Below are 23235 nucleotides of genomic sequence, written 5' to 3' on the forward strand. Positions count from 1 at the left end.
TGATCCCGGCGATAAGGAGTGCCTCCTTCCTGCTGCTTCCAAGAAGAGGCCCAGGGAACAGTCTCTCTCTCTCTCTCTCTCTCTCTCTCTCTCTCTCTCTCCTTTTTAAGATTTTATTTATTTATTTGGCAGAGGGAGAAAGAACATGGGTGAGGGGAGCAGCAGGCAGAGGGAGAGGGAGAAGCAGGCTTCCCACTGAGCAGGGAGCCTGATGCGGGACTGGATCATGACCTGAGCTGCACCCAGGCGCCCCTGGGAACAGCCTCTTTAGCTGGATTTCAGTAGCTCCTGGGCTGGCCACCTTGGGAAAGGGTTGTCTGATTGGCCAGGTCTGGATCCCCACGTTCACTTCTGCGGAGCCCACAGAAAGGCTGGTCCCCCAAAGAGATCCTGAGAAGACCAAAAAGCAAAGAAAAGAAAGAAAGGAAAGGGAGGTACTCCTAAGTACCTCGGGGTGGGGTGCCTTACGTCTGGGCTCTGCAAGACTGAATTCCAGTTTGGTTCACCAACGACTTTTTTCCTTCTGTCTTTCCCACCTCCACCCCCGATGTATGTGTGTGATTTTTAAGTCAAGTGTTGCTTTTAATCACCTGAAGCTTCCGCAGTTGCTGTGAAGCCCGGATCTTTAAGCTTGGGGTGTCATTAGTAGCATACCAGCCACCCCGTGCAGCTTAACTTCTCCCTACAGACTCTAAAAATACCCGGAGGCGCTCACAACAAACAGCGCGGCCCTGTGTGCGCAGGCGCCGGCACGTCCCGGCTGCCTCTCTCCAGTGCCTTACCCTGTCGCTGGAGAGAGAGCCCTTGCTTGGCTCGCTCGGCTCTATTCTTTATTTTTGACTTTTCGTCTTGGCTCACCTACACTGCTGTTTATGCAGAGGAGAAAGAAAGGGTGATTGATGGAACGGGATTGACTGGAAGCAAGGGAAAGAGGGAAACAAACACCAGCCTTGCTCCCACTGTGTTTTTGCAGCTTGCTGTGTAGACCTGAACTAAGATGTGTCGAGAGATCAGACCAGTCCAGGGAGCAGCCAAGATTAGCTGGGATTTAAAATAAAACTCTTTTAACAGGAGGTCACCTAGAATAACTCTCACGTATGTATCCATGAAGAGGCCTGAGGACCATATCCGGAGAAGGTTAGTGCTTACAAAGCGACCACCAGGGCCACGACCCGGGCTGTTTTTCAAAGGCAGAGCAGAACTCAGTCCCCTTTCCGTGGAATTCTTAGGTGGAGTTGAGCCAGCCAGGGAATGGAGGTTTCCTTGTTTCAAGGAGGTGTCCCATGTTACGGGGCTGATGGAGCATCACCTGTTCCGTGTCTAACGGTTCAGGGACCTGCCTCGTGCTGGTTGTCTTACCAAACCTCTGACCACTTGGGTTCTTTGAAACCCGGCCAAGGGATTTAATGATACAATTAGATGGGTCATGAAAATATGTGAGCCATGTACAGATGTGACCTTTTAAAGATCGCCTGCAGAAATCAGATGTCTCCTTAACAAGGTAATGAACCTGAACCCAACATAAGCATGCAAGGAAAGGCTTTTGCTGCTGGCGGGTAAATGGAATCTATTAGATGTCTCTAGTGATGATCGTGGAAAGGAAAAAAGAAAATACACAGCTTTTTACCAACGCCACGGGTGTGTTGACTACAGGGAACATTTGTTTTAGCTGTTGGGGATTGCCACGCGATGAATGGATTGCCCAGAAGTTGCTCTGAGAGCAACCTTTCAGTTGGCGGGTGTTATGGCAGGCTTCTGGGATTTAAATGAAAAAGTTAAGCCTTGTCGGGTAAGCATGAGTAAGTTCTTGGGACAGAATGTACTTAGCATTGTTTCCATCCATACGTGAGTGGAGGAAGCGTATGTACCCCGGGACATATGCTTCTCATTGGAAAAATGTGATCAAATGTCTCTCTCTGGACTGACTCTCAAGGAAAGTCCTTGGCATCTTCTCAAGCCTTAAGTGAAGGCTTCTAAGCTCCCAAATTGCTAGGTGGTCTCTCCCAAGGAACATGTCAGAGGCAGGGGCGCCTTGTTCTTTGTGGGTGGGAGTTTGCTCCTCCAAGATTTCACATCTGCCTTCTTTTAAAAGACCTGCATTGCATTTTTATTTTATTATTATTTTTTAAGATTTTATTTATTTATTCATAGAGAGAGAGAGGCAGAGACACAGGCAGAGGGAGAAGCAGGCATCATACAGAGAGCCTGACGTGGGACTCAATCCAGGGCCTCCAGGATCACACCCTGGGCCGCAGGCGGCGCTAAACCGCCTAATGTGGCCTAAATGTGGCAAAGGCTTTGAGTAGTCTTGTGAATCTGGGCGGTTTAATAGCCATGTTAGTGATAATAATAGCAACCATAACAAGAACTGACACTTCTATTGTGCTTTCTGTGTGCCAGGCTCCGCTTGTGTGCATCACAGATTCTGATGCACTTAATCCACAAGCTCATCCACAGATTTATCTCTCTATCTTCTCCTTCTCCTTCCACAGCTACGATTAGTCAAGATCTCCCCTTTCCAAGATGACCAGCTTCACTGGCAGCTTTTAACTGCACCCATCAGACTTGACTCTGAACAGGGTTTGACTCAAGAGAACCACAGATTGTGTATTTGTTGGGAAACGTGGTTGCCTTTTACGCTCTTGTGAGTTTCGTGAGGAGTAAATCCAAAGCACACCATTTATCAGTCCAGTCAAGGGATTCCATTAGAGGCAAAAGACACATTTTTCCCCCCCAGCCCTTCTCGAACACATTTGAAAGGTTCTTGTTTTATGCTAACTAGTTAAACTTCATGGAAAAGAAGGGCAGTGGACTTTTAGAGTTGCTCATAGAGACACAAATGGCTGATGTGAATGGGAAGGGGGAGCTTTTTTTTTTTTTTTTTTTTTTGGAGATAAAGGTTTTTAACAAATCAGCTGGGCTTGTGACAACTTTAAACTGGCTTTGGGGCTGCCAGGGTTAATGTCCTTTTTAGGCTTTTCCTCCGTGTTTGGTGAAAGGTGTGTAATATACAGCAGCGAGCTGCTTTAGGATTGCTGTCTTCCTAAGAGGCAGGGTCCCCCGAGTGTCTTACGTGTCATCATCTGCACAGTGTTTCAGAATAATCAGTCCCTGAGGTAATAGTGTGCAAAGGCATCAGGTCGCTTCCACTCGAGCCTGTGTTTTTAGGATCTGGGGCCTCTGTCCTTTCCTAAGTTTGTGTATTGCTTTTCCTTTCAGGGTGCAGAATCCTAAACTGGGACTGGAATGCGTTTGGGGGATGGGAGGCACTGATTACATTTCCAAGTGCAAAACCAATGGACCCGGCTCCGATCGAGGGGAGCTCGCCTGGTTCCATGTGGCTTTATTCTTCTGGCTGAAAGTACGAAGGGAACTTCCAAGAGCTGTGCTGGTGTCATTTGTTGTGCGCAGGTGTTTTCGTTTAGAAATGCCCATGTCGTGAAGCAGATGGGGAACCTGGGTTTCTTAAAGAAAAACCCATGTTGGGTTAAAGGAAAGGGATATTTGCAGTTGCTGAGATAATTTAGATCGTGTAGGTCTCCAAAATAGATGACTGAGGCCAAGAACCAAAGAAAACAAGGGACACAAACAAAACAGACCGACCAACAAACAAAAACGACTGTCCTTGTTTGGGGTCTAAATTATCTGCATTTGATAAACGTGGCAGGCAACGTCAGCTGGACAGGGGCAAAATCTGCATAAATACACCCAACCAGGGCCAGTCTTTGAGGGTTGCTTTTCAGGGGTCACTGAGAGGAGGTTCATGGCTTCTTAGCTGCTTGGTGATTTTTTTTTTTTCCGTGAGTCTTCCTTGGGTCCAGGATGAATGGAGAGAGGAGCCTGGGCTTTGCCCATCAGATGACCTGGGGTGGCCACCTAGCTGTCTGGGTGGGCGATCTCTGAGCCACAGCTACCTCATTTGCATGTGGGGTTGGTAACCGCGCCCCTCGGTATTGATCAAATGGATCCCTGGATATAAGGCGTCTGAGACCCAGTGTGGAGAAGCATGAAATGAGCTAATGCAGGCAGTGTTTACCTCCTTGCCCTGTGCCCAGTTAGCTGGAACCAGGCCCCTGTTTCTCTCTCACCCCCTTGGCTGCCAGCCATCCTGACCCTCACGAAGACCCCTGTGTCTCTCTGGCTTGCCAGTTCGCCCACGTGTGCCAAACCTGCTGCATTTCTGGAAGCTGGCTCCTGCCTGCAAAGTAGTCCTTCAGCCCCCAAGTGATCCAAGCCTTTCCTGGCCAGCGGCCATCAACGTGTGGGGGGCGGATAGGTTTGTAGAATAGCATCGCTGAGGCTTTAAGTCCGAGGGAAAGACAGTCTGGAAGCACGTGGAAGTAATCTGCTCTCCTGAAGCAGGCCCAGGCTTCTAAATCCAAGCGCTGCCAGCTTTTGGTGTTGCTGTTCTCCACAATTTAAAACAGATTTGATGTCAAATGAAGGATACTGACTCGCCTGCATAGGTGGAAACAACGTAATTACAAAGATCGGACACATTAGCTTATAAAGGGAGAATGTCAGTGGTTTTGATCCCTTGTCATTTGTCTTTCTAGTTTGTTTTCTCCACGCTGGATTTAAAAAATGTCTTAGATCATTTTAGACTTTTGAAAGGAGAATTGCCAAACTAAGACGTTCCCGGGTGCCCCTGGCTCAGCTTCCTGTAATGGTGACATCTCACACAACCAGGGGACAGTGGTTAAAACCAAGAAATGAACCCCGCTCCGATACAGTTGACTTAGAGCTCGTTTGGATTTCCCCAGTTTTCGCACTAAGGTCCTCTCTCCTGTTCTGGGATCCAATCCAGGATCCTACATTGCACTTAGTTGTCTGGTCTCCTCCCCCGGTGACAGCTTCTTAGGTCTTTCCTTGTCTTTCACAACCTTGACACTTTCAGAGAGGATCGACTCGTTATTTTGTAGAATGCCTCTCAATTTGGGATTGCCTGACAACTTCTCCATTCCTAGCTTTTTAGTTGACTCTTCTACATAGACTTTGTTGTGCAGGCTGGGGATCCAGTGACAAAAATGGACACTCCAAGGCCCAGTGAATTATCAACTTATTTCTGAGACTAACCTGGCTGGGAATTACGGATCCTGGAGGTTAAGAATATGGTCTCTGGAGCCAGAGGACCCGAGTTTCCTTCCTGGCTCTGTGACTTACCTGCTTGCTGTGTGACCTTGTGAATGCGACTTGACCTCTCTGTGCCTTAATGTGTTCACCTGCAAAATGGGAAATGCTACAGAACTGACTTCATAGGGTGCGGGTGAAGATTAAGTGAGTTCAAGCATAAAGCACATAGAGCAGTGCCTTGTATATAGTGATCCCTGAGCATATCTTGGCTGGTACCACTGCTACATCTTTACCCCCCAGTTCCCCCACAATGAAGTCAGAGTCGGGTGACATCCTGATGTCACTTCTCAGGCCTGCGCATTCAGGCACGGCTCTGACCAGAGTGATGCGTTTGTAGCAAAGCCCTGGGGTTTTAGGACATGGTCCTCGTGTCCCATCTAGGACACCTGTTTCCACCGGAGGGTTGGATCTTGGCCGCCAGGGCCTCCAAGTTCAGTCTCCAGGGCCTCCTGGCTGTGCACTTGTCGCATCCGGGGCCCCCTTTCTGTCCTCTGCTTTTCTGTCCCTTCTGTTCTGCATTCCCCCTGGGCCTCTCACCTTGGCTCCCTCTCTTTACCTTGTTTCTTCTGAACTGACATGAGGATATGAGGCGGGGTGGTTGCAGACCCAGCTTCTCTAGGACGACTGGCCGTGCTTGATTCCCCTCTCCATCACTTAAAAATTCACTTTGATCCCTGTGCTTTATTATTATTATTATTATTATTGTTGTTGTTGTTGTTGTTGTTGTCTCTAAAAGGGTCTAATGTTAGTAGTGATTATCACCGTTAAGTTGACCAGAGCTTTATGGTCTGTGAGTCACCACTGTAAATGTTACCTCTGTTGTTTTATTTAATCCTCATCACAATTGTGCGACATAATATCCACATGATCCCATTTTACAGATGAGGAAACTGAGAAATAGAAAGTCGAAGTAACTTGCCCGAGATCACAGAGCGAGGATGTGGAGCAGTCTGGTTCAAACCCAACCTAGCTTTGGTGCCCACGTGCTACTCACTGTGGTCTTGGCCTCATGGGGTCTCAGAGGGTTCTGCGGGCGTTGAATAAGATGATCTATCTAAAGCACTTAGCGAAGTGCCTGGCTTAGAGCGAAAGTTCAGCAAACTTCAGCTGTTATTAATCCCATGGTCTGATTTCTGTTCCTTTGGCTCGTGGTTCTCATGCTTCAGGGATCCAGCTTCTTAGCGTTCATTCCCTGACTCGGAGCTCCGCCCCTTTGGGCCTGCAGCCCCCTGCCTAGCAGATGGGGTCACCCACAGCCCTCTACCTTGATACAGCTCAGCCTGAAGTCCTCTGTCGATTTCTGATGGACTCAGGGTCTAATGTTTTCACTTCTTTTCCACTTAGTTTCACCTTGCGCCTCTAACCTTTGCTTCTTGCTTCTCTGTCTCTGGTTTTGGGCTTCTTCCCCTCACCCGCAGCCTGGCTTCAAGCCTGCCCTGGACCAGCCACTTCCCGTCCTCACTCTCTGTCCCTGCGATTTGTCGCGTGGCACCGCCTGGGGCAGGTCCTCGTGACGGGCGTCCGTGCTGGGTCTGCCCAACTCAAGAAGGGGCTCACCCCTGAGATGGAAGTGGCAGCACTTGGCCATGGGCCCCGAGGCCTGAAAGAAGGTATTCAAGGAGAAAAGAGTGCAGAAGGACAGCTGGAGGAGGGACGAGGCCGGAGGTGGCCAGCATTTTGTTCCCTGGTCCCGGGAAGCCCTTTCCCTCATTCTGTGCCTGGAGGCCCTTCGTGTTCTCGCAGGCTCCGTGCCAGCCCCCAGCGGAGGCCCTCTCTGGGCCCGAGACATGGATCAGGCCCTGCCTCGGTGGGTCCCGGTGCCTCTGGATGTCACAGGCCTGACTCTCTGGCCGTCCCCTAAGGCAGGAAGGCATCCTAGGCAGCGTCCAGGCTGCTAGATGAACTCAGGCACGGTACTGAAATCCTCTAGCTTCTTCAGCTGTGTGATGGGACTACCAAGGGCACCGACCTCACAAAGTGGGGCCTGAGACTCTGAATTTGTGTCTCCGGAGTGATGGTTGCTTAAGTGCCCTCTCATTAGTGAGAAGTTGAGCACGTTAATGGAGCCGGTTGTGCTGCTGCCTGTCCGACGAAGCATCAGGACTGCAGCAGTGATACCGCGGGCGTCCTTGCCCCACTGGTGAGTCTCTCCCAGACCTTGAGTGATGCATTTGCAGCAGAGCCCTGGGGTTTGGGGACACGGTCCCAAACAGGACCCTTGAGTGTGCTCTCCCTCAGAGAAGGAAGACAGAGCCTTCCTTTGCAGGGATGTCCAGGCATCACCAGCATGTTCTCCAATTCGGCGGCACCAAGGAAACCAAGGCTGCAGGTTCAAATTCAGCTTCTCAGGGGACCAGGCAGCTATGCTTTGCTGCCCGGAGCCAGACTGCAGCTCGCCTGCCGTTGGGCACCGACGTGGCCTGGGAGGGCCGGTGAGGCAGTGAGCCCAACCCATGGGTAACAAGAGGGTGGTCCCGAGGGCCTGGCTGTGCTTTGGCAGGTGCTCCGGCAGGTGCTCCAGCAGGTGCTCCAGCAGGTGCTCGCCCAGGTTGGAAGGAACAGAGCGAATGTGACCTGTGGCCATGTTGGTGCCATATCCGGGTGGGGAGCGGAGCCTGAAACAGGCCAGAGGACATGGTGGGAGGCAAGGAAACAGGACCCGCTTGGGAAGTGTCTGTAGTGAGAGCTTCAGTGACTTTGCCGGTGTGGCCCGGCGATGCAGTGGGACTCAAACCCGCGTCTGACCGGCCGGAAGCTCTGCGTTCCTCGTGACTAAGCCACGCTGTGGTCAGGATGCAGGTAGGTGATAGGGCCTCATGCCAGGTGTGAGGTGGGTGTCCTGATGACATGGAAGATGATCTCAGGGGCCCCAGGAGACGATTGGGGGTATACTGCTGACAAATTCAGTGATGTCACATCATATGGCCAGATGGTCATTTCCTTTCTGGATTCTTCGATCTTTCTCATTATGACAAGGTTAAAACGTGCTGCTGTGTTTCACTGCCACCCTGAAACCTTTCAACTCCCTTTTAAATTTTTTAAAAAATATTTTATTTATTTATTCATGAGAGGCACAGAGAGAGAGAGAGAGAGGCAGAGACATAGGCAGAGGGAGGAGCAGGCTCCATGCAGGGAGCCCGACGTGAGACTCGATCCCGGGACCCCAGGATCATGTCCTGGGCCAAAGGCAGGTGCCCAACCACTGAGCCACCCAGGGATCCCCACTGTTTTTTTTTTTTTTTTGCGTAGGCTCCATGCCCCGTGTGGAGCTCAGTGTGGGGCTTGAACCCGTGACCCTGAGATCAAGACCCTGTGCTGAGATCTCAAGAGTTGGGTGCGTAACCCACTGAGACACCTGGGAGCCCCTCAGCTTTCCTTTTTAAACAGAAGGCGGGCAGCAGAAGCCCCACAACAAGTAGCACCTAGCTCGAAGTCAGTAAAAATGTTCATTGTTTTGTGCGTTTACACACGCCCCTTTCTAGTCATCAGTGCTACTGGTTTTCCATCCAGGGAAGTAATGTAAAAACTCCTCTCAGGATGGATGTACGTGCATTTAAGGACAAAGGATCGGTCAGTGTTAAACACTATTAACTGACAGATAGCGGAGATGGTGTTCAGACACGGCAAAAATAGCCGCGTGGCCGCTGTGAGTGACCCGGGCATGGGACCTGCTGCGACAGGCCTGAGATGTAGCACGCGGTGCATACTCAGTAAATGTCAAGGACAGAGGGAAGGGGGAATGCAAGGGAGGAAAGAAAGGAGCGGTTTGTAAAGTGGATGAGACAGTCCTTCCCTTGAGAGTTTGGGTCTGGGTCTAGCTTGTTCTCCAGGCTGATGGATCAAGTAGGAGATGGAGAAAATGAAGTTGGCCTTGGTCCTCGTGGAACCGCAGAGGCGGAGTGCCGGGAGTGGAGCTCGGGTCTTGGTGGGATCTTGCATTGCAAACGGGGTGGCTTCGTATGGGGGGGGAGCTATTTCCTCCGGGTCGCCCAGCCACAGGGTGATGAGAGCTGTCATCCATCTCCAGGCCAGGATCCTCATCTTCAGACTCTTTCCCCCACATAGCTACCGGGCCTGACTGGTTCCAGTCTCCCAGTCTCTAGGCGCCACCAGTTCCGGCTCTGCACACGCACCATGAGTTACAGAGAAAGAGAAGAAAGCAAATGGTCATCTCTGGGTTCAAGGAGACAAGGCTATGCTGTACCGTTTTGCCCTCAGACAAGTATCATTTGGAAGGTAGGCAGCCTGGGTCTCCGATGGGGGGGGTGTGTCCATCAGAAGGGTCCCCCAGGAGTGATAAGCCCTGCACCAGCCAGCTTTCACCAGGTTACGCTTCCGTAACCACAAGCCACACACCTTGGGGCGGACAGCCGCAAAGTTAGTTTCTTGCTTCTGTCACATATGGTTGCAGGATGCCAGTGGCAGGTGTCCTCCGTGGATCATCCGTGTGGGGCGAGACGGGAGGCGCAGCCCCCACCCCAGTCACGCCTCTCTTGAGGCAGAGATGGGAAAAGAGGACAAGGACAGAACTAACGTGAAGGTTCTCGATGCTGCTTTCTGGGAGGGATCATGTGTTACTCCTATTCTGCATTGGCTTGGGTTCCTAGAGGAAGATTCTGGATCTACTGTTTGGGAGGTGCAGGAAATACGGGGAGGTCAGTAGGGAGGTGGGAGGCCGCCAAGAGAAGGAGGGTTATCAAGTCTGCTACGGGTGTGGGAAGCTCCTGTTCAGTGCCCCGGGGAAATCACCAGGACGGGACAGGCGGGACAGGCGGCGAGCTTGGAGCTGTCCCCTGGAGGGGCCGGGGGGGGGGGGGGGGCTGGTGTATGCAGGCCTGCCCATCTCTGGCTCAGGCTGCTCCCGGGGGGTTAATTCCCCAGCACTCCTAGCCTGTGTGGGGGCGGAGTGGCCTGCTAGCTCCTGGGGGAGGGTGCTGGTGGCCGGAGGGCCCTGCCCCGTGAAGGGGAGACAGGTGGGTGGGCCCCCAGGGTCTATGGCGAGCTGTCAGGCCCTTGGCCACAGGTAGCTGCAGGGCAAAGCATGTCTTTAGGGATGAGGGAAGGGTCATCTTCCTGCAGAGGTGCCGCAGATATTTGGGGGCCGAGATACAACTCCCCGCAGGTCCTGAGCCGTGTGTATGAAGTCAGTGAACTCCAGTCGGCAGCGTGGGTGACCTTTAACTCGGAGCTGCCAGTTGGACCAGCGGCCTGCCCCCTGCCCCGTTGACATCTTGGGCCGATCATTCTTTGGAGGGTCTGTCCCCGTGCACTGTGGGATATTTAGCTGCACTGTGGCCTGTGCCCATGAGATGCCGAGAGCATTTCCCGCCTCTAGTCGCGACAACCAAAAATACCCTTAGATATTGCCAAGTGTCCCCCTGGGGAGCAAAACTGCCCCTCTGGAGAACCACTGATGTGGATCGTTTACACAGTGCTAATTCCCAGAGAATTGCCTGCAGGCAGTGTAGATGCCTGGATGGAGTTGCTCTGGGCCTAGTGGAGAACCTTGTGTTGCAACACTTTCAAATAGGTAAAGAAAACAGAAATAGCTTGGGAGAGGGAAGCATCTGTTCTGTTGAGGGGAGGGGATGGTCAGGGAAGGCTGTGCAGAGTCAGAGATAGCTAAGCAAGGTTTTCTTTCTTTTCTTTTTCTTTTTTCCTTTTTAGATTTTATTTATTTGAGAGAGAGAGAGAGTGTGCAGGGATATGAGTGTGGGGAGGAAGAGAGGGGGAGGGACAAGCAGACTCCCTGCTGGGTGTCGAGCCCGATGCAGGGCTTGATCTCACCACCCTGAGATCATGAGCTGAAATCAAGAGTTGGAAGCTCTTAACCAAGGTTTGAAGGATGAGGAGGAGTTTTCCAGATGAGTGAGCTCCACGTGTGGAAGTTAAATACACTCTTTTTTTTTTTTTTAAGATTTTTATTTATTCATTCCTGAGAGACACACAGAGAGAGGCAGAGACACAGGCAGAGGGAGAAGCAGATTCCATGTGGGGACCCGATGTGGGATTCGATCCCACAACCTGGGATCATGACCTGAGTCCAAGGCAGGTGCTCAACCACTGAGCCACCCAGGCGCCCCAAATAAGTCTTCACTGGCCGTAGTGACTTGGGAATGCTGTTCCAGCTGCTGGGAAATGCCGACTGCAGGGTCTTCCCCACTCAGAACAGACTGCAGGACTGTAGCTGAACCAGCTGGCCGTGTGCTCGATCGTGTGTAAGGAGCAATACCAAGGGCTTTGGGGGCCCTTAGAGGTGGTGCCCAAATGGCACAGATGCAGCTCCCCCCCAGAGGGACCAGAAATGCCTTTACTCTATTATCTTGGTCAAGAGACAGAAGGCCAGGTATTTCTAGTCTTCTCCCTCGGTTTCATTTCCTGTCCCGTCCCCTGTGATGTTCGCAGCGGAGTGTCGTGCAAAGAAGCTGGACGTGCTTTTGTTACCTAACCCCTCTGCCCCCGATTCTGGTTACGCGGGGACCAGCAGGCTCTCTCTTGCCAGCCCCACAGCCTGGCATTAGCCAGACAACGAAGTTGCCCAGATGGATCTGATCTCAACCCTGCTGTGCCATCAACCGGGTGGGGACCTCTCTGACTCCATTTTCTCATTTTCCCACCCGTGAAGTGGGTATAATGCCCACCTCATGGGATTGTCTAGAGGACTAAACCATTCTATGCCTACAGGCTCTTAGGCCTGCCCCTGACACCTGCTAAGCACAAATGACGGTCATTTATATTTACAGTCGTAAATATATATATTTACATAAATATTATAAAATAGATAGAATTTGCAGGATAGCTATTGTATTGAGTGCAGGCTCTGCTCCAGGCACCACCGGGACATAGGGGTCTGTACATACTAACCTACGAGTACACGTACACCGTGATTATCTCCGTTTTGCATATGGAGAAACTGAGGCACAGAGTAATGTGTACGGTTAGTGTACTCAAATGCCAGCAGACCATCCAAACAAGTGATTGCCTCGCTGGATTGTTTAGTACCTGGCGTTTCCCCGTAACGTTTTGAAAAGAAACGAAGGGCTTGGCTATAGTTACTTTTTACCAGGTTTTTAGAAGGAGCGGAACCATTGCGGGGTCAAAGAACTTTTCTCCCCGTTGGCCGAAGGTCCTTAGCACACTTGCAGGAGACTAGTAAGAAGATGGTGAGCACAGATTTATTTTGAAGCACAGTATCTGAGCTGGCTCCTCAGTGCGAGTCTCCTTGGGTGCACGATGACTCACCCCCGACTGACCCCTTCCAGAAATGTCTGTGGGAGCAACACAAAGGGAACTTTCAGCTGCTTAACACCCCCCCCCCCCATCACTCCCGCCGGGGGATTGAAAGAAACCGCTGAGGGTTGCTGCTTGCCAGCCTCCTGGCCACCGGCTCCAGAACAGCGGGGGGCTTGTGTCCTCCCCCTTTGTGTCGGGGCCACATACGGTGTTCTTGCTGTTGGAGGGAGCAGACTCTGTGCCAAAGAGGTGCTTTTGTTTCTTTTTTTTTGTTTCTTTTTTTGTTTTATTGGAGTTCAATTTGCCAACATATATCATATCACCCAGTGCTCATCCCACCAAGTGCCCCCCTCAGTGCCCATCACCCAGTCACCCCAACCCCCCCACCTCCCCTTCCACCCCCCCCCCCCAGTTCGTTTCCCAGAGTTAGAAGAGCTGCTTTTCAACCCAGCCCGCGTAGACAGAGAAGCAGCGAGGGGAACAAGCGCAGGGCCCCAGGTCCCGTGTGTCTGAGCTCCGGGCCCCCCCTGCCTGGTCCCCCTGCTTGGTCCCCCGGCTTGGTCCCCCAGCTTCTCTCGGCAGGAGGAGCATCAGCACCCAGGAGGGTGCGTGTGCGGGAGGAGTCGGGAACCAGAGGTGTGGGTGCTCCTCTTGTGCAAATCACCTCATGAGTGCAGGGGCCGAGGCTGGGGCACCCGTCTGCAGCTGGCCCGTGCCCTGGGGCGTCCTGCTCTCCCTCTGATGCCTCCTCTGTGAGGTGGGGTTAATCCCCACATGCAGAGTGTTGCCCTCGGCCCTCAGCCTAAAGCCCCAGCCCGGGAGGGCCCTGAGTACTCCTTCTTGTGTTGGTGCCGTGGAGACGGAGCCAGGTCTGTCCGAGATGTCCCTGTGGGCACTGGCATCCTGGGGTTCCACCACTTGCAGGGATCTTAAAGCACCCTCTGCTTCTGGATCCCAAATAGCTGAGACTCTCGGATGAGCCCCTGTTGTGCCAGTTGCCTCTTGGCAACCCAGCAAAAGAGGCCTCTGTAGCAGCTTTGCTCTCATTAGCTGTGTCCCAGGCTCCAGCTGGACCCCTTCCTCCCTGCCAGGGAGCAGCCTGCTGCCTGCCTCCCCCTCAGCCATCCCCGGGTCTGCAGCAACCTCAGAACATTCTGGGGGGGAATGTGAGTGCTGCGCCGCCGGCTGCGCCTGACTAATTGGTTAGCTGGTTGTTTGCTATTCGTGACACCCCACAGGCAGTTGTCCCCTCTGTGCCTCACCACCCGCCACCTCCGCCTCCACCTGGCATACAGGCTCTGCGGGGGTAGTAAACGGCTCCGGGGAGAGGCAGGGTGGTCCAGTGGTCAAGCGCACGGGCTCAGGGTTTGAATTGAGTGTTTGAATCCCTGCTCTGCCGTTGGGTTACTGTGTGAGCTCGGGCAGGTTACCCGGCCTCTTGGTGCCTTCTCCTGGTCTAGAGATGGGAGTCAGAGTAGTGCCTACCCTACAGAGTTGTTAAAGGATTTTTAAACAAGCCCTTTGAATGGGCCCGGCACATAGTGAGGCCTCCATGCAGGTTAGCTGGTATTAGTACACCGCAGTGCTGGATGCCACCAAGACAGGATGTGGCTGTGGCAGCTAGAAGGATTTCAACATGGTGGTCAAGCTACCAAGGAGAGCCGAGATCTTGCTGTAGATGTGCCATGGATTCTACTGGAACCTCTCAATACCAGAGTTGTTCAGAGGACATTAAAAGCTCATAAAGTCAATGACTGTTTTGCCTAAGAAATATGTGTGGGATGGGGTACCTGGGTGGCTCAGTTGGTTGGATGGCTGACTCTTGACTCTTGATCTCATGGTCATGAGTTCAAGCCCCACATTGGGCTCCATTCCATGCTGGGTATGGAGCCTACTTAAAAAAATTAAAAAAAAAAAAAGAGAAATATTTGTGAGATGAATCAATAACGATGGTAATAAATAATAATAGTTACCATGTGTTGCATCCTGTTATATGTATGTCGACTGATTTAATTTTCACAACAACCCAATGAGATATTATTATTATTATTATTGCTATTATTATCCCTCTTTATGAATGACATATTTGAGGCTCAGAGTTGTTAAGTAATCAGAGTTGAATGGTGGAAATGGAATGGAAATGGAACTGAAGTCTCAAGTGGAGCTTCAAAAGGTGTCCCCAGCTTTTGGATAGCTGTCAGCCATCCAACCAACTGAGCCAACTCTCAATTCAAACCCTGAGCCTGAGCTGCCTACTTACCCATGGCTGCAGTTAGGAACCAGACAAAGTAACAGTCCTTTTCCAGGTGCACCAGTGCTTGTGAAAATTTCAGACTGGGGTTGAAATGGCCCAGAGGAGGGCCAGAGACAGCTTGTGAAAGAGGCACAGATGTAGTGAAGGGTGTGTCTAATGGGTCAAGACTTCAGGATGCAGGGCCCCTGCAAAGACCCTGTTGTGGGGGGCTCTATATCTGGTTACCTGCAAAACACCTGGATGTCTAGCGTCTGGGGTAGTTGATGGTCCAGATGGCCCCCTGGCCCCTTCCCTGCTGCCTTCTATCCCAGTTGAGAAATGAGGCTCCATCTTCTCTCCTCCACTGCGGTCAGATTACTAATTCAAGGCTATTTGCGTCCCACTAGACCTTTTGAGTGAAAGTCTTTAGCTATTTCTCCATGCCACAAAAATAAGTCCAACTGTGTAGCATAGGTTCAGGCCCCTCTCAGTATTTATATGGCAGGTTATTGCTTCCCAGATTATGTTCCTTGGATCAGCAAATCTATAGCATGTCTATAGTTTTTGTAGAAGAAAAATAAAACACACAAAAAGTAAGATATGTTCTGCGTTCCAGTAACCTTGGGTGTGGTTTGGTTGAACGTGTTTCTTTCCTACTGAACTTCTCAAAGCCTTTATTCACAAATATACTCTGAGTCTTCAATTGTGAGCAGCTCTTTCCACTCTTACTTGGCCCCTTAACCTTTAAATCCAGGAATATTTTGGGGGATTAGTGTCCTAAAGGACACATTCCGAGAAGTGGTGCTCTTACCCACGGATGCCATTGAAGGTGACCTTGGGGACTGGTGTTCAAATCTACCACAAAACAACAAGCAGGCCTTTCATGTTACATTTAATGAGAATACAAAACCGAGGTCCCTCAACCAAGCCCATGAATAAATGAAGCTGTAGAACGTTGAGAATTTAAGCATAGACAAAGGATTAGAAGGTCAGAACATCTCCAGACCTTAAAAGGAACGGGTTTCTTCCTTTTACATTGGCAATTAGGAGTTAAAGACACAGTACTTTGATGAGGCTTAAACATCTAGGAGCAAGGCTGCCGAGGATGGAGTGGTTAATGACCACGGGTGGCTGCAAGGCTGGAAGATGGAGGCGAAGAGATAAGGACTGGGAGAGGATCATCTGATAGGTGAGCGACGGGCCGGGACCCTGTGGGTGATCTGCTGGGAGAGCCACGTGGATGACAAAACCTAGGGAGGAAACAGCTGTAATTCTTTTTTTTTTAAATAAATTTATTTTTTATTGGTGTTCAATTTGCTGACATATAGAATAACACCCAGTGCTCATCCCATCCAGTGCCCCCCTCAGTGCCCCGTCACCCAGTCACCCTCACCCCCCGCCCACCTCCCCTTCCACCCCGCTAGTCCGTTTCCCAGAGTTAGGAGTCTCTCATGTTCTGTCTCCCTTTCTGATATTTTCCACTCATTTTTTCTCCTTTCCCCTTTATTCCCTTTCACTATTTTTTATATTCCCCAAATGAATGAGACCATATAATGTTTGTCCTTCTCCGACTGAGTTACTTCACTCAGCATAATACCTTCCAGTTCCATCCACGTCAAAGCAAATGGTGGGTATTTGTCGTTTCTAATGGCTGAGGAATATTCCATTGTATACATAGACCACAGCTGCTTTATCCATCATCTTTCGATGGACACTGAGGCTCCTTCCACAGTTTGGCTATTGTGGACATTGAATGGCTGTAATTCTTGCTTAAGGAGAGGAAAAGGACATCAAAGAGCTAAGATGATCCTGATGAGGTCTTTGCCTCTCATAATTGCACAATGTTCAAACAAACCCTTAGTGACCTTGAGTGCTCCAGCCAAATGACAACAGTCAGTAGGACAGTTTGTTACTTCTTTGACATCAGACCCCAGGCTAGGTAAACTTTAAAGAACCTGACAAATTTTCCTCTGGGGTGCAGGGGGGACCGGGATGGAAGACAGAGCTGGTTGCGGCGCTAGGTGGCCAGTGCGTTCCTGGAGAGGAGAGGATGGTCAGGTCAGAAATCTTGGGAAGGGTGGGGGTGGGGGGTGAGGGGCGATGAGAAGGAGAGAATCACCATATTCCTGGAATAAAAAGGAGAAGTGAAAAGGTGGAACCACAGGTTATTATAAAACGCACATTAGTGCCTCCTTTAGTATGATATTTGGCAAGGATGCTTGGTTTTCCCAGAGGCTAAAGTAACGTGAGCTTCCTCGGGTGAGCCAGCTTCTCTCTAGAAATGTAGTTTCAGAGAAAAGAGGAGTACAAATTGGGAAGAGTAATCGATTTATCAGAAAAAAAAAAAAAAAGGCTCTGAAACGACTCAGGATGGTGGTGAACAAAATGCACGGGTCCCTGCACCCAGTGCCCAACGATGAACAAGGCCCAGGGTAGGCTTCTTGATGAGTGTGTATTGAATGAGTCCGTGAATGAATGCACCAAATTTCTGTCTTCTCATATAGCATTTCCTCCCCTTTAAAGGCTTGTTTAAATAACACATTGATGAGATGGTTAGTACCTGTTAGAAAAGTTGTGCCTTTTACCAAAATCATCATCTGTGATTGCATCTTGAAGAACTCCAGAGCCTAGAAGTAGGAGACCTCATCCTTGATGAGTATGTCCATCCTCTACATCCAGCCCCACTCTTTCTAGAGGTTCTAATGTTCCTGTCTTCAGAAATACTGCTGAAGAACCTGGTCTAGGTAAAAAGCCATGAATCCCAGCTCTTGTGGGATTTATCTGTTGTGCGAAGCTCTATTTCCATCTGTACATACACAATAATCTGAATGACTTCATTAAGATTGTATTGTCAACTGGGGCACCTGGGTGGCTCAGTGGTTGAGTGTCTGCCTTTGGCTCAGGGTGTGATCCCGGGGTCCTGAGATCAAATCCCACATTAGGCTGCCTATGGGGAGTCTGCTTCTCCCTCTGCCTATGTTTCTGCCTCTCTCTGTGTGTGTCTCTCATGAATAAATAATTAAAAAAAAAAAAAAGATTGTATCATCAACCAGTTAACCCTGATGCAAAGGCTCTTGGGTCCAAATATTCAAAAACAGAGCACAAGCAATATTGCAGTGTCATCTGGACTTGGTGTGGTGGGAAGGCCAGCAGGCTTGGTTTGCATGGTGGGAAGACATTTTCTGATATTGCTAAATACATAAGGGATTTGGTTCAACATGTGGCCCTGTGACCCTGTTAAGTATTTCTCCTTCTTGCATCACAGAGTGTGGGTATTACAAAGACCACCAGCTTCTCTGGCTGTTTCTCCCTTTCATATTACTCCTTTTTATCTTCCAGAATTGAAAAAAAAAAAAAAAAAAGCTGATGATCATTTTTATCTACTGAATGTTCACTAGGTTTTGGGAACAGAATGATCAGAATTGGGACAATATTCAAATACTCTATCCTTTTAAATGTTGACTTCTGTTTTCAGAAGCCCCAAAAGCTGATTAAGAATAGTAGTAGGTCAAATAAAGTAGAGGCTGCTAATAGCAAGAATTCAGGAAATCAGAAAGAATAGATCAAGTGTGGGAGAGTTGAATTTTGAGGGAGGGCTCTCTGCCTGTGTTTGGCACTATGGCTGATACAAGGCTGGGAGGAACCCCATGGTTTTCCTTTTTTACAATGATATAAATAACTTATTCTGTGTACCTTTTGGCCCATTTCTCCTCACTATTTAAAACTAATTCCTCACAGTTCATTTGTTTATAGTTTTTTTTTCTTTTAAGGCTATTGATATTATGATTATAAAAGTTCTATATGCTCATTGCAGAGAATTGCTAAATTGTTTAAAGGGCATAACTAAGAAGAAAAAATCCCCTGTCATCCATGAACCAGAAGATATTATTATTAAAATGCCTCACCTCGTGGTCATAACATATGACCATATGTATTTGAGATCATGCTCCATACCTTTATCCCTTAGATCTGCTTTTGAGGCTACCAACCCCTCCTTTGCTAAAGAAAAAGGAACTTGAGTTATTTTGCTCTGAATTCTTGTCCTAAACTCCCTTCTTATGTCCATCTTACGTTGTGTGGGCTTTGTGTGGGACCTGCCTTATGCCCAGCTTCATGGACATGCACTTGGTTACCATATGGGAATATGGGTTGAGAAATTACGTCTTTTATGGGGCACTTGAGTGGCTCAGCAGATTAGGTATCTGCGTTTGGCTCAGGCCATGATCCCAGGGTCCTGGGATGAGTTCCACGTGGGACTCCCTGCTCAGTGGGGAGCCTGCTTCTCCCTCTGCCCCTCCCCCTGCTTGTGCTCTCTCTCTCTCTCTCTCTCTCTCTCGCTTTATCAAATAAATAAAATCTTTTTAAAAAAGAAATTATGTCTTAATATTTCTGTTCTCCTTTATCACTGCTGTGGCATCATTTGCTTAACCTTTTGCAATGATTGAACTGGGTCGTTTCCACTCTCTGTGTTTATAGTAGTGCTGCAAATGACCATGTCTGTCTGAATTGAATTTATTTTTCTTGGAGCTTATTCCACATACCATATTCCCAAAATGGGGTTCCCAGTTCTTTGAATATAAAGATTTAAATTTTTGTTACCTATTTCCAGGATTACTAAATCCAAATAAATAGAGCCACTCCTGCCCACCCTTGTTGGCGGTGGTATTTACCAAGGACTGTTGAAAGGGACTTTTGATCATCTGAGATGAGAATCAGTCATTTATCTACTACCTTTATTTTTTCAAAAACTTTTATTTATTAGAAAGATAGAGTGTGTGTGCAAGAGTGCACAGTAAGCGGAACAGCCGACTGAGAAGAAGAAGCAGAGTCCCCACCGAGCAGAGAGCCTGACGGGGGGCTCCATCCCAGGACCCTGGGATCACAACCTGAGCTAAAGGCAGACGCTTGACCGGCTGAGCCACCCAGGCGTCCCTTCTAGCTTTATGTTCAAGATTCAAATTACTCATGGGGCACAAAACTATTGAAATTCTTATTGTGCTCCTACTTGGTGATTTTTAATGGTGAAGGAGGGGAAAAAAAGGCCAAATCCTACCCTCTTTAGGGGTGCCGTCTGGTGAGGGATGGTGGACATTAATCCATCACACAGATGGATTAGGGGAATTAGACTTGGTCTTTTCGGGTCAGGGAAGCTTCTCTGAGGAAGCAATGTTTGAGCTAAGATCAGGACAAGCAGGGGATGTTAGTGAGGTAGAGGTGGGGCATTGCTTCTGTGCATTTGTACAAATGGCTGGAGGAGTGGAAGCCTCAGTAGTAAGGAGACAAGAAAACAAAGCCGGTGCAGCTCCATCTGCTCCCACCAGAAGGTTCTTAGCTCCTTTTCCTCCATTCTCAGTCACCCTTGGTGGTGAGCTGCCTAAACGATTTAATAATAGTTTTTAAAGTGAAAAGAGAAACACCATGCATCCCAATTGCAGAAATTTTAAGATGTTAAAAATAAAAGCATATCTTAGAACCAAGGAAATCAAATACTTACTAAATTCAAGTGTCAGTCTGGAAATGTCACGAATCCTCCAGCTTAGCTTAGGTTCCTGTCGCCCTTTGTGACTTAAGGGAAACCAGCTTGAAACCCCATTTCACATTCAGAGGGCTGCAGAGCATCTCTCCCCCTTCCCAGGGATTCCTGCAGTTGTCCAAGGCGCTTTCCAAGCTGAGGCCGCCTCTGCCTTCGTGCTCTCTACAACATCTCCTTCAGCTCAGGCTGCTTTTCCCCGGGGGAGCATCTTGGTCCACCCCCTTCCCCAAGGTCCCCAGCCCCAGGGCTACAGACGCTGCAGAGGTGGCCGATCCTCAGGTCCGAGCAGCAGCGAAGGAACGGGGGGCGGGGGGGCTCCCACGGCAGGACAAAGCAGCAAGCGGAGTATGATGGAACCCTGGGACTTGCTGCTGGTCCTAGGGAAGGAGCGTGGTCAAATGGTTAAGAACAAAGTTTGTGCAGTCGGGCTGAGATTCTCAAAGCCCAGCTCTGACACTCACTGTGTCACTCTGGATAGACCACTCATGGTGCCTCAGTTTCTTCCTCTGTCGAATGGGGATAAGAGTTGTAGGTACTGGACAGGATCGTTGAGGGTCTGCAGGACAGCGCTTGGAAGGATACCTGTAGTAAGTGCTTTGTAAGTGTGAGCTGTCATTACTATCAACATTATTATTATTACTGCTGTTAGTATTGTTGAAAATCCCTCGGCCACTCCTCCCAGCTGGGAGAGTCTTCATTGGCTATCATTTTATTCCATGGACTCCCCTGTGTACTGATGGGACCTCCTGCTCCCAACTCAGACTCCTCCCTCCCTTCCTTCCCCAGATTCCTCCCTCCCTTCCAGCCCCCTGCCCCGAATTCCCATTTCTTTCTCCTGCAGTGTGGTTTATCCCCCACGTTAGCTCGCCCCCTGCCATCTCACCTAATCCGTGTAGTGAAATGTGTCCATTAAAGTGCATTACAAAGCGAGGGCAGCTCATTTCCTCTGCCCAGTCCTGTACATGCTGAGACATTTCCCAGCCCTAGCTCGGTGGGGGTGGTGGTGGGGGGGCGGCAATCCTTGGAGGAGCGACTGTGCCAGTCCTTTGGGGGAAATGAGCTGGAGCCCGGCTGGTTCCTTGGGAGCCAGTGCTGGAGTGGCTTCTAGAAAGACAGGCTTGGCACCAGGACAGGATGAAAATGCCTCCTCTCTGTGACCTCTGAGGCTCGGCCAAGGCAGGAGTGGATAAAGAGCTAACCTGTCCCGCCTGCCGACCAAAAATAGGCTGACTGCGTCACAGAGCTTTGGGTAATTAAACCTTCCCACTGCAGAAGGCCGCGCTCCGACTGGAAAGGCGCCATGGATGGGTTAAGGTAATTCACTCCCCACGCCGACATTCTCAGCATCAGAGGCAGGCTTGAAACCCGAGTCGTGTTAGACGGAGCTGTAAATTCATAACCAGGGCACAATGTGTGAGCTGCAAGGTGAGGGAACATGTGCCAATGACGTTACCTCCAGATGAAGTAGTTCTTTGTCTTTATTCTGAGACATGTAGGCCTTTTTGGGGGAGGGGGGCTCCATCAGCTGATTTTTCTAACTTTTTTGGTTTCTTTGGATAAAGGTTAATTCGTGTTTGTTGTAGAGAGATGGAACATAAAGGAGAGACTCCATAAGGAAATAAAAACCATCTGTCATTGTACCATGATAAACAGCCACGGGGGACCTTTTGGGTCCATTCATTCATTCATTCATTCATTCCTTGGTTTATTTATTTATTTATTTATTTGCATCTCAATGCAACGCACGATTTTTCTAAAATTGTACACTTTTTATAAAGTTTCTGCCTTGGTTTTTAAATGTACCCACAAAGTCCTCAACCCGAATCTTGTATCTCATGAGGTCACTCACTGTTGCTTGAAAACCAGGCTGTTTTTAGCTTACTAACCCCGTGGCCGGGGCTGAGTGGGGGTGGAATGGCTGGCACACATGTCCACACTGGTAGGAAAATGTGCTGGTCTGGAACGTTCTTCAGACAGACTCCACATCCCAGCAGGAACCGATGTGCCATGTACGAGAGTGGAGATGTGCTGGTCACTCAGGCGGGTGGACAAGGAGTGCGAAGTTGGGCCAGCTTCCCCGGAGAAAGCATTACGCAGTGAGTAGAGACTGGCTTCCTGAGGAGAGTGTTTCTGGTTTGGATTCTATCTTTGCCACTAACTGGTTGCCTGACTTTCACTGACCTACTCTACCTTCCAAACCTCAGTTTTCCCATCTATAGAGTGGAACTAATGACAACATCTATTTCAGTGGGTTACTGAAAGATAGTACCTGATTCAGAGTAAGTGTTAGTGATCATTGGTATATTATTATGATTAATTTTTCAAATAAAGACCGGATCAGCTGATTCCATTACATAGGGTCGTGGGTGGATGCATTTCTTACTCTGTAAGAATAAATCTCTGAAAGGAGATAGGAATGTTGGCAGGCTTTAGCATGGTTTCCCAGAGAGGTGGTTGGTTCAAGATTTAGAGTGGTCAAAAGAATGGAACCTTGAGGCTCTTTCCATTCTAGTTTCCAGGCCATGAGTTGAGGGGGCCTCTAATGCCTAGCAGGAGGTCACTCACCCGACATCTGGATCCAGACCAGAGAGAGAGACTCCAGCCCCAGCCAGGCATCTTCCCAATTAGGCTTGACAGGGCAGTTAAGAGTATTGGAATAAATCACTAAAAGGTTTGCTGCTTCAGCCAAGCTTTTTAGAGCCCTAAGTCAAAAAGCTAGGATAACGTCTTATCTTGGTGTGCATTTTTGGAAGGATCTCCAGGCGCCTGGGGTTGAGGCCTGGCTTGGGTCAGGAGCTGAGACGCAGCTGAGGTGATTTGTTGGAGAGCCAGCTGTGCATTCGCTATTGGACCGTGGGTGACTTTCATTCTCAATTTGCTTTCGCTCTTCATCTGGGGTGAACGGTTGTACCTTTTGGGCTGTGAGGTTAAAAGAGGTGCAGTCTGTGATGTGCCTAGCACCAGGCTGGACGCATTGCATGCTCAAGAAATGTCATGCTAACTTCCACCCCCCACATCCTGCAAGATAAGAGCAAGTAGAAGAAGAGAGTCTCTTGGTGGTTTCCTCTACAAATAAGGAACTAGAACAAGAAGAGCTCATGAG

General features: G+C 49.5%; 1 protein-coding gene across 9 annotated transcripts in view; it reads left to right on the forward strand.

Moving 5' to 3' along the window:
• SLC1A2 (solute carrier family 1 member 2) overlaps positions 1-23235 on the forward strand; it is a 152158-nt gene that overhangs the window by 35642 nt on the left and 93281 nt on the right. Inside the window, exons 1-2 of one of the 9 annotated variants that reach the window (XM_041773746.1) lie at positions 21408-21446; positions 22124-22228. The exons of 3 other annotated variants lie outside the window; for them this stretch is intronic. In XM_041773746.1, the coding sequence (XP_041629680.1) occupies positions 21433-21446; positions 22124-22228 (119 nt within the window). In that variant the 5' untranslated portion in view covers positions 21408-21432. Of the gene's footprint in view, positions 1-856; positions 1138-16567; positions 16658-21407; positions 21447-21540; positions 21558-22108; positions 22229-23235 lie in introns of those variants that run through there. 5 more of the 9 variants (XM_041773747.1, XM_041773748.1, XM_041773749.1 and 2 more) reach the window with 5 other exon arrangements.

The sequence above is a fragment of the Vulpes lagopus genome, chromosome 11 (assembly GCF_018345385.1).
Source record: "Vulpes lagopus strain Blue_001 chromosome 11, ASM1834538v1, whole genome shotgun sequence".
NCBI lineage: Eukaryota > Metazoa > Chordata > Mammalia > Carnivora > Canidae > Vulpes > Vulpes lagopus.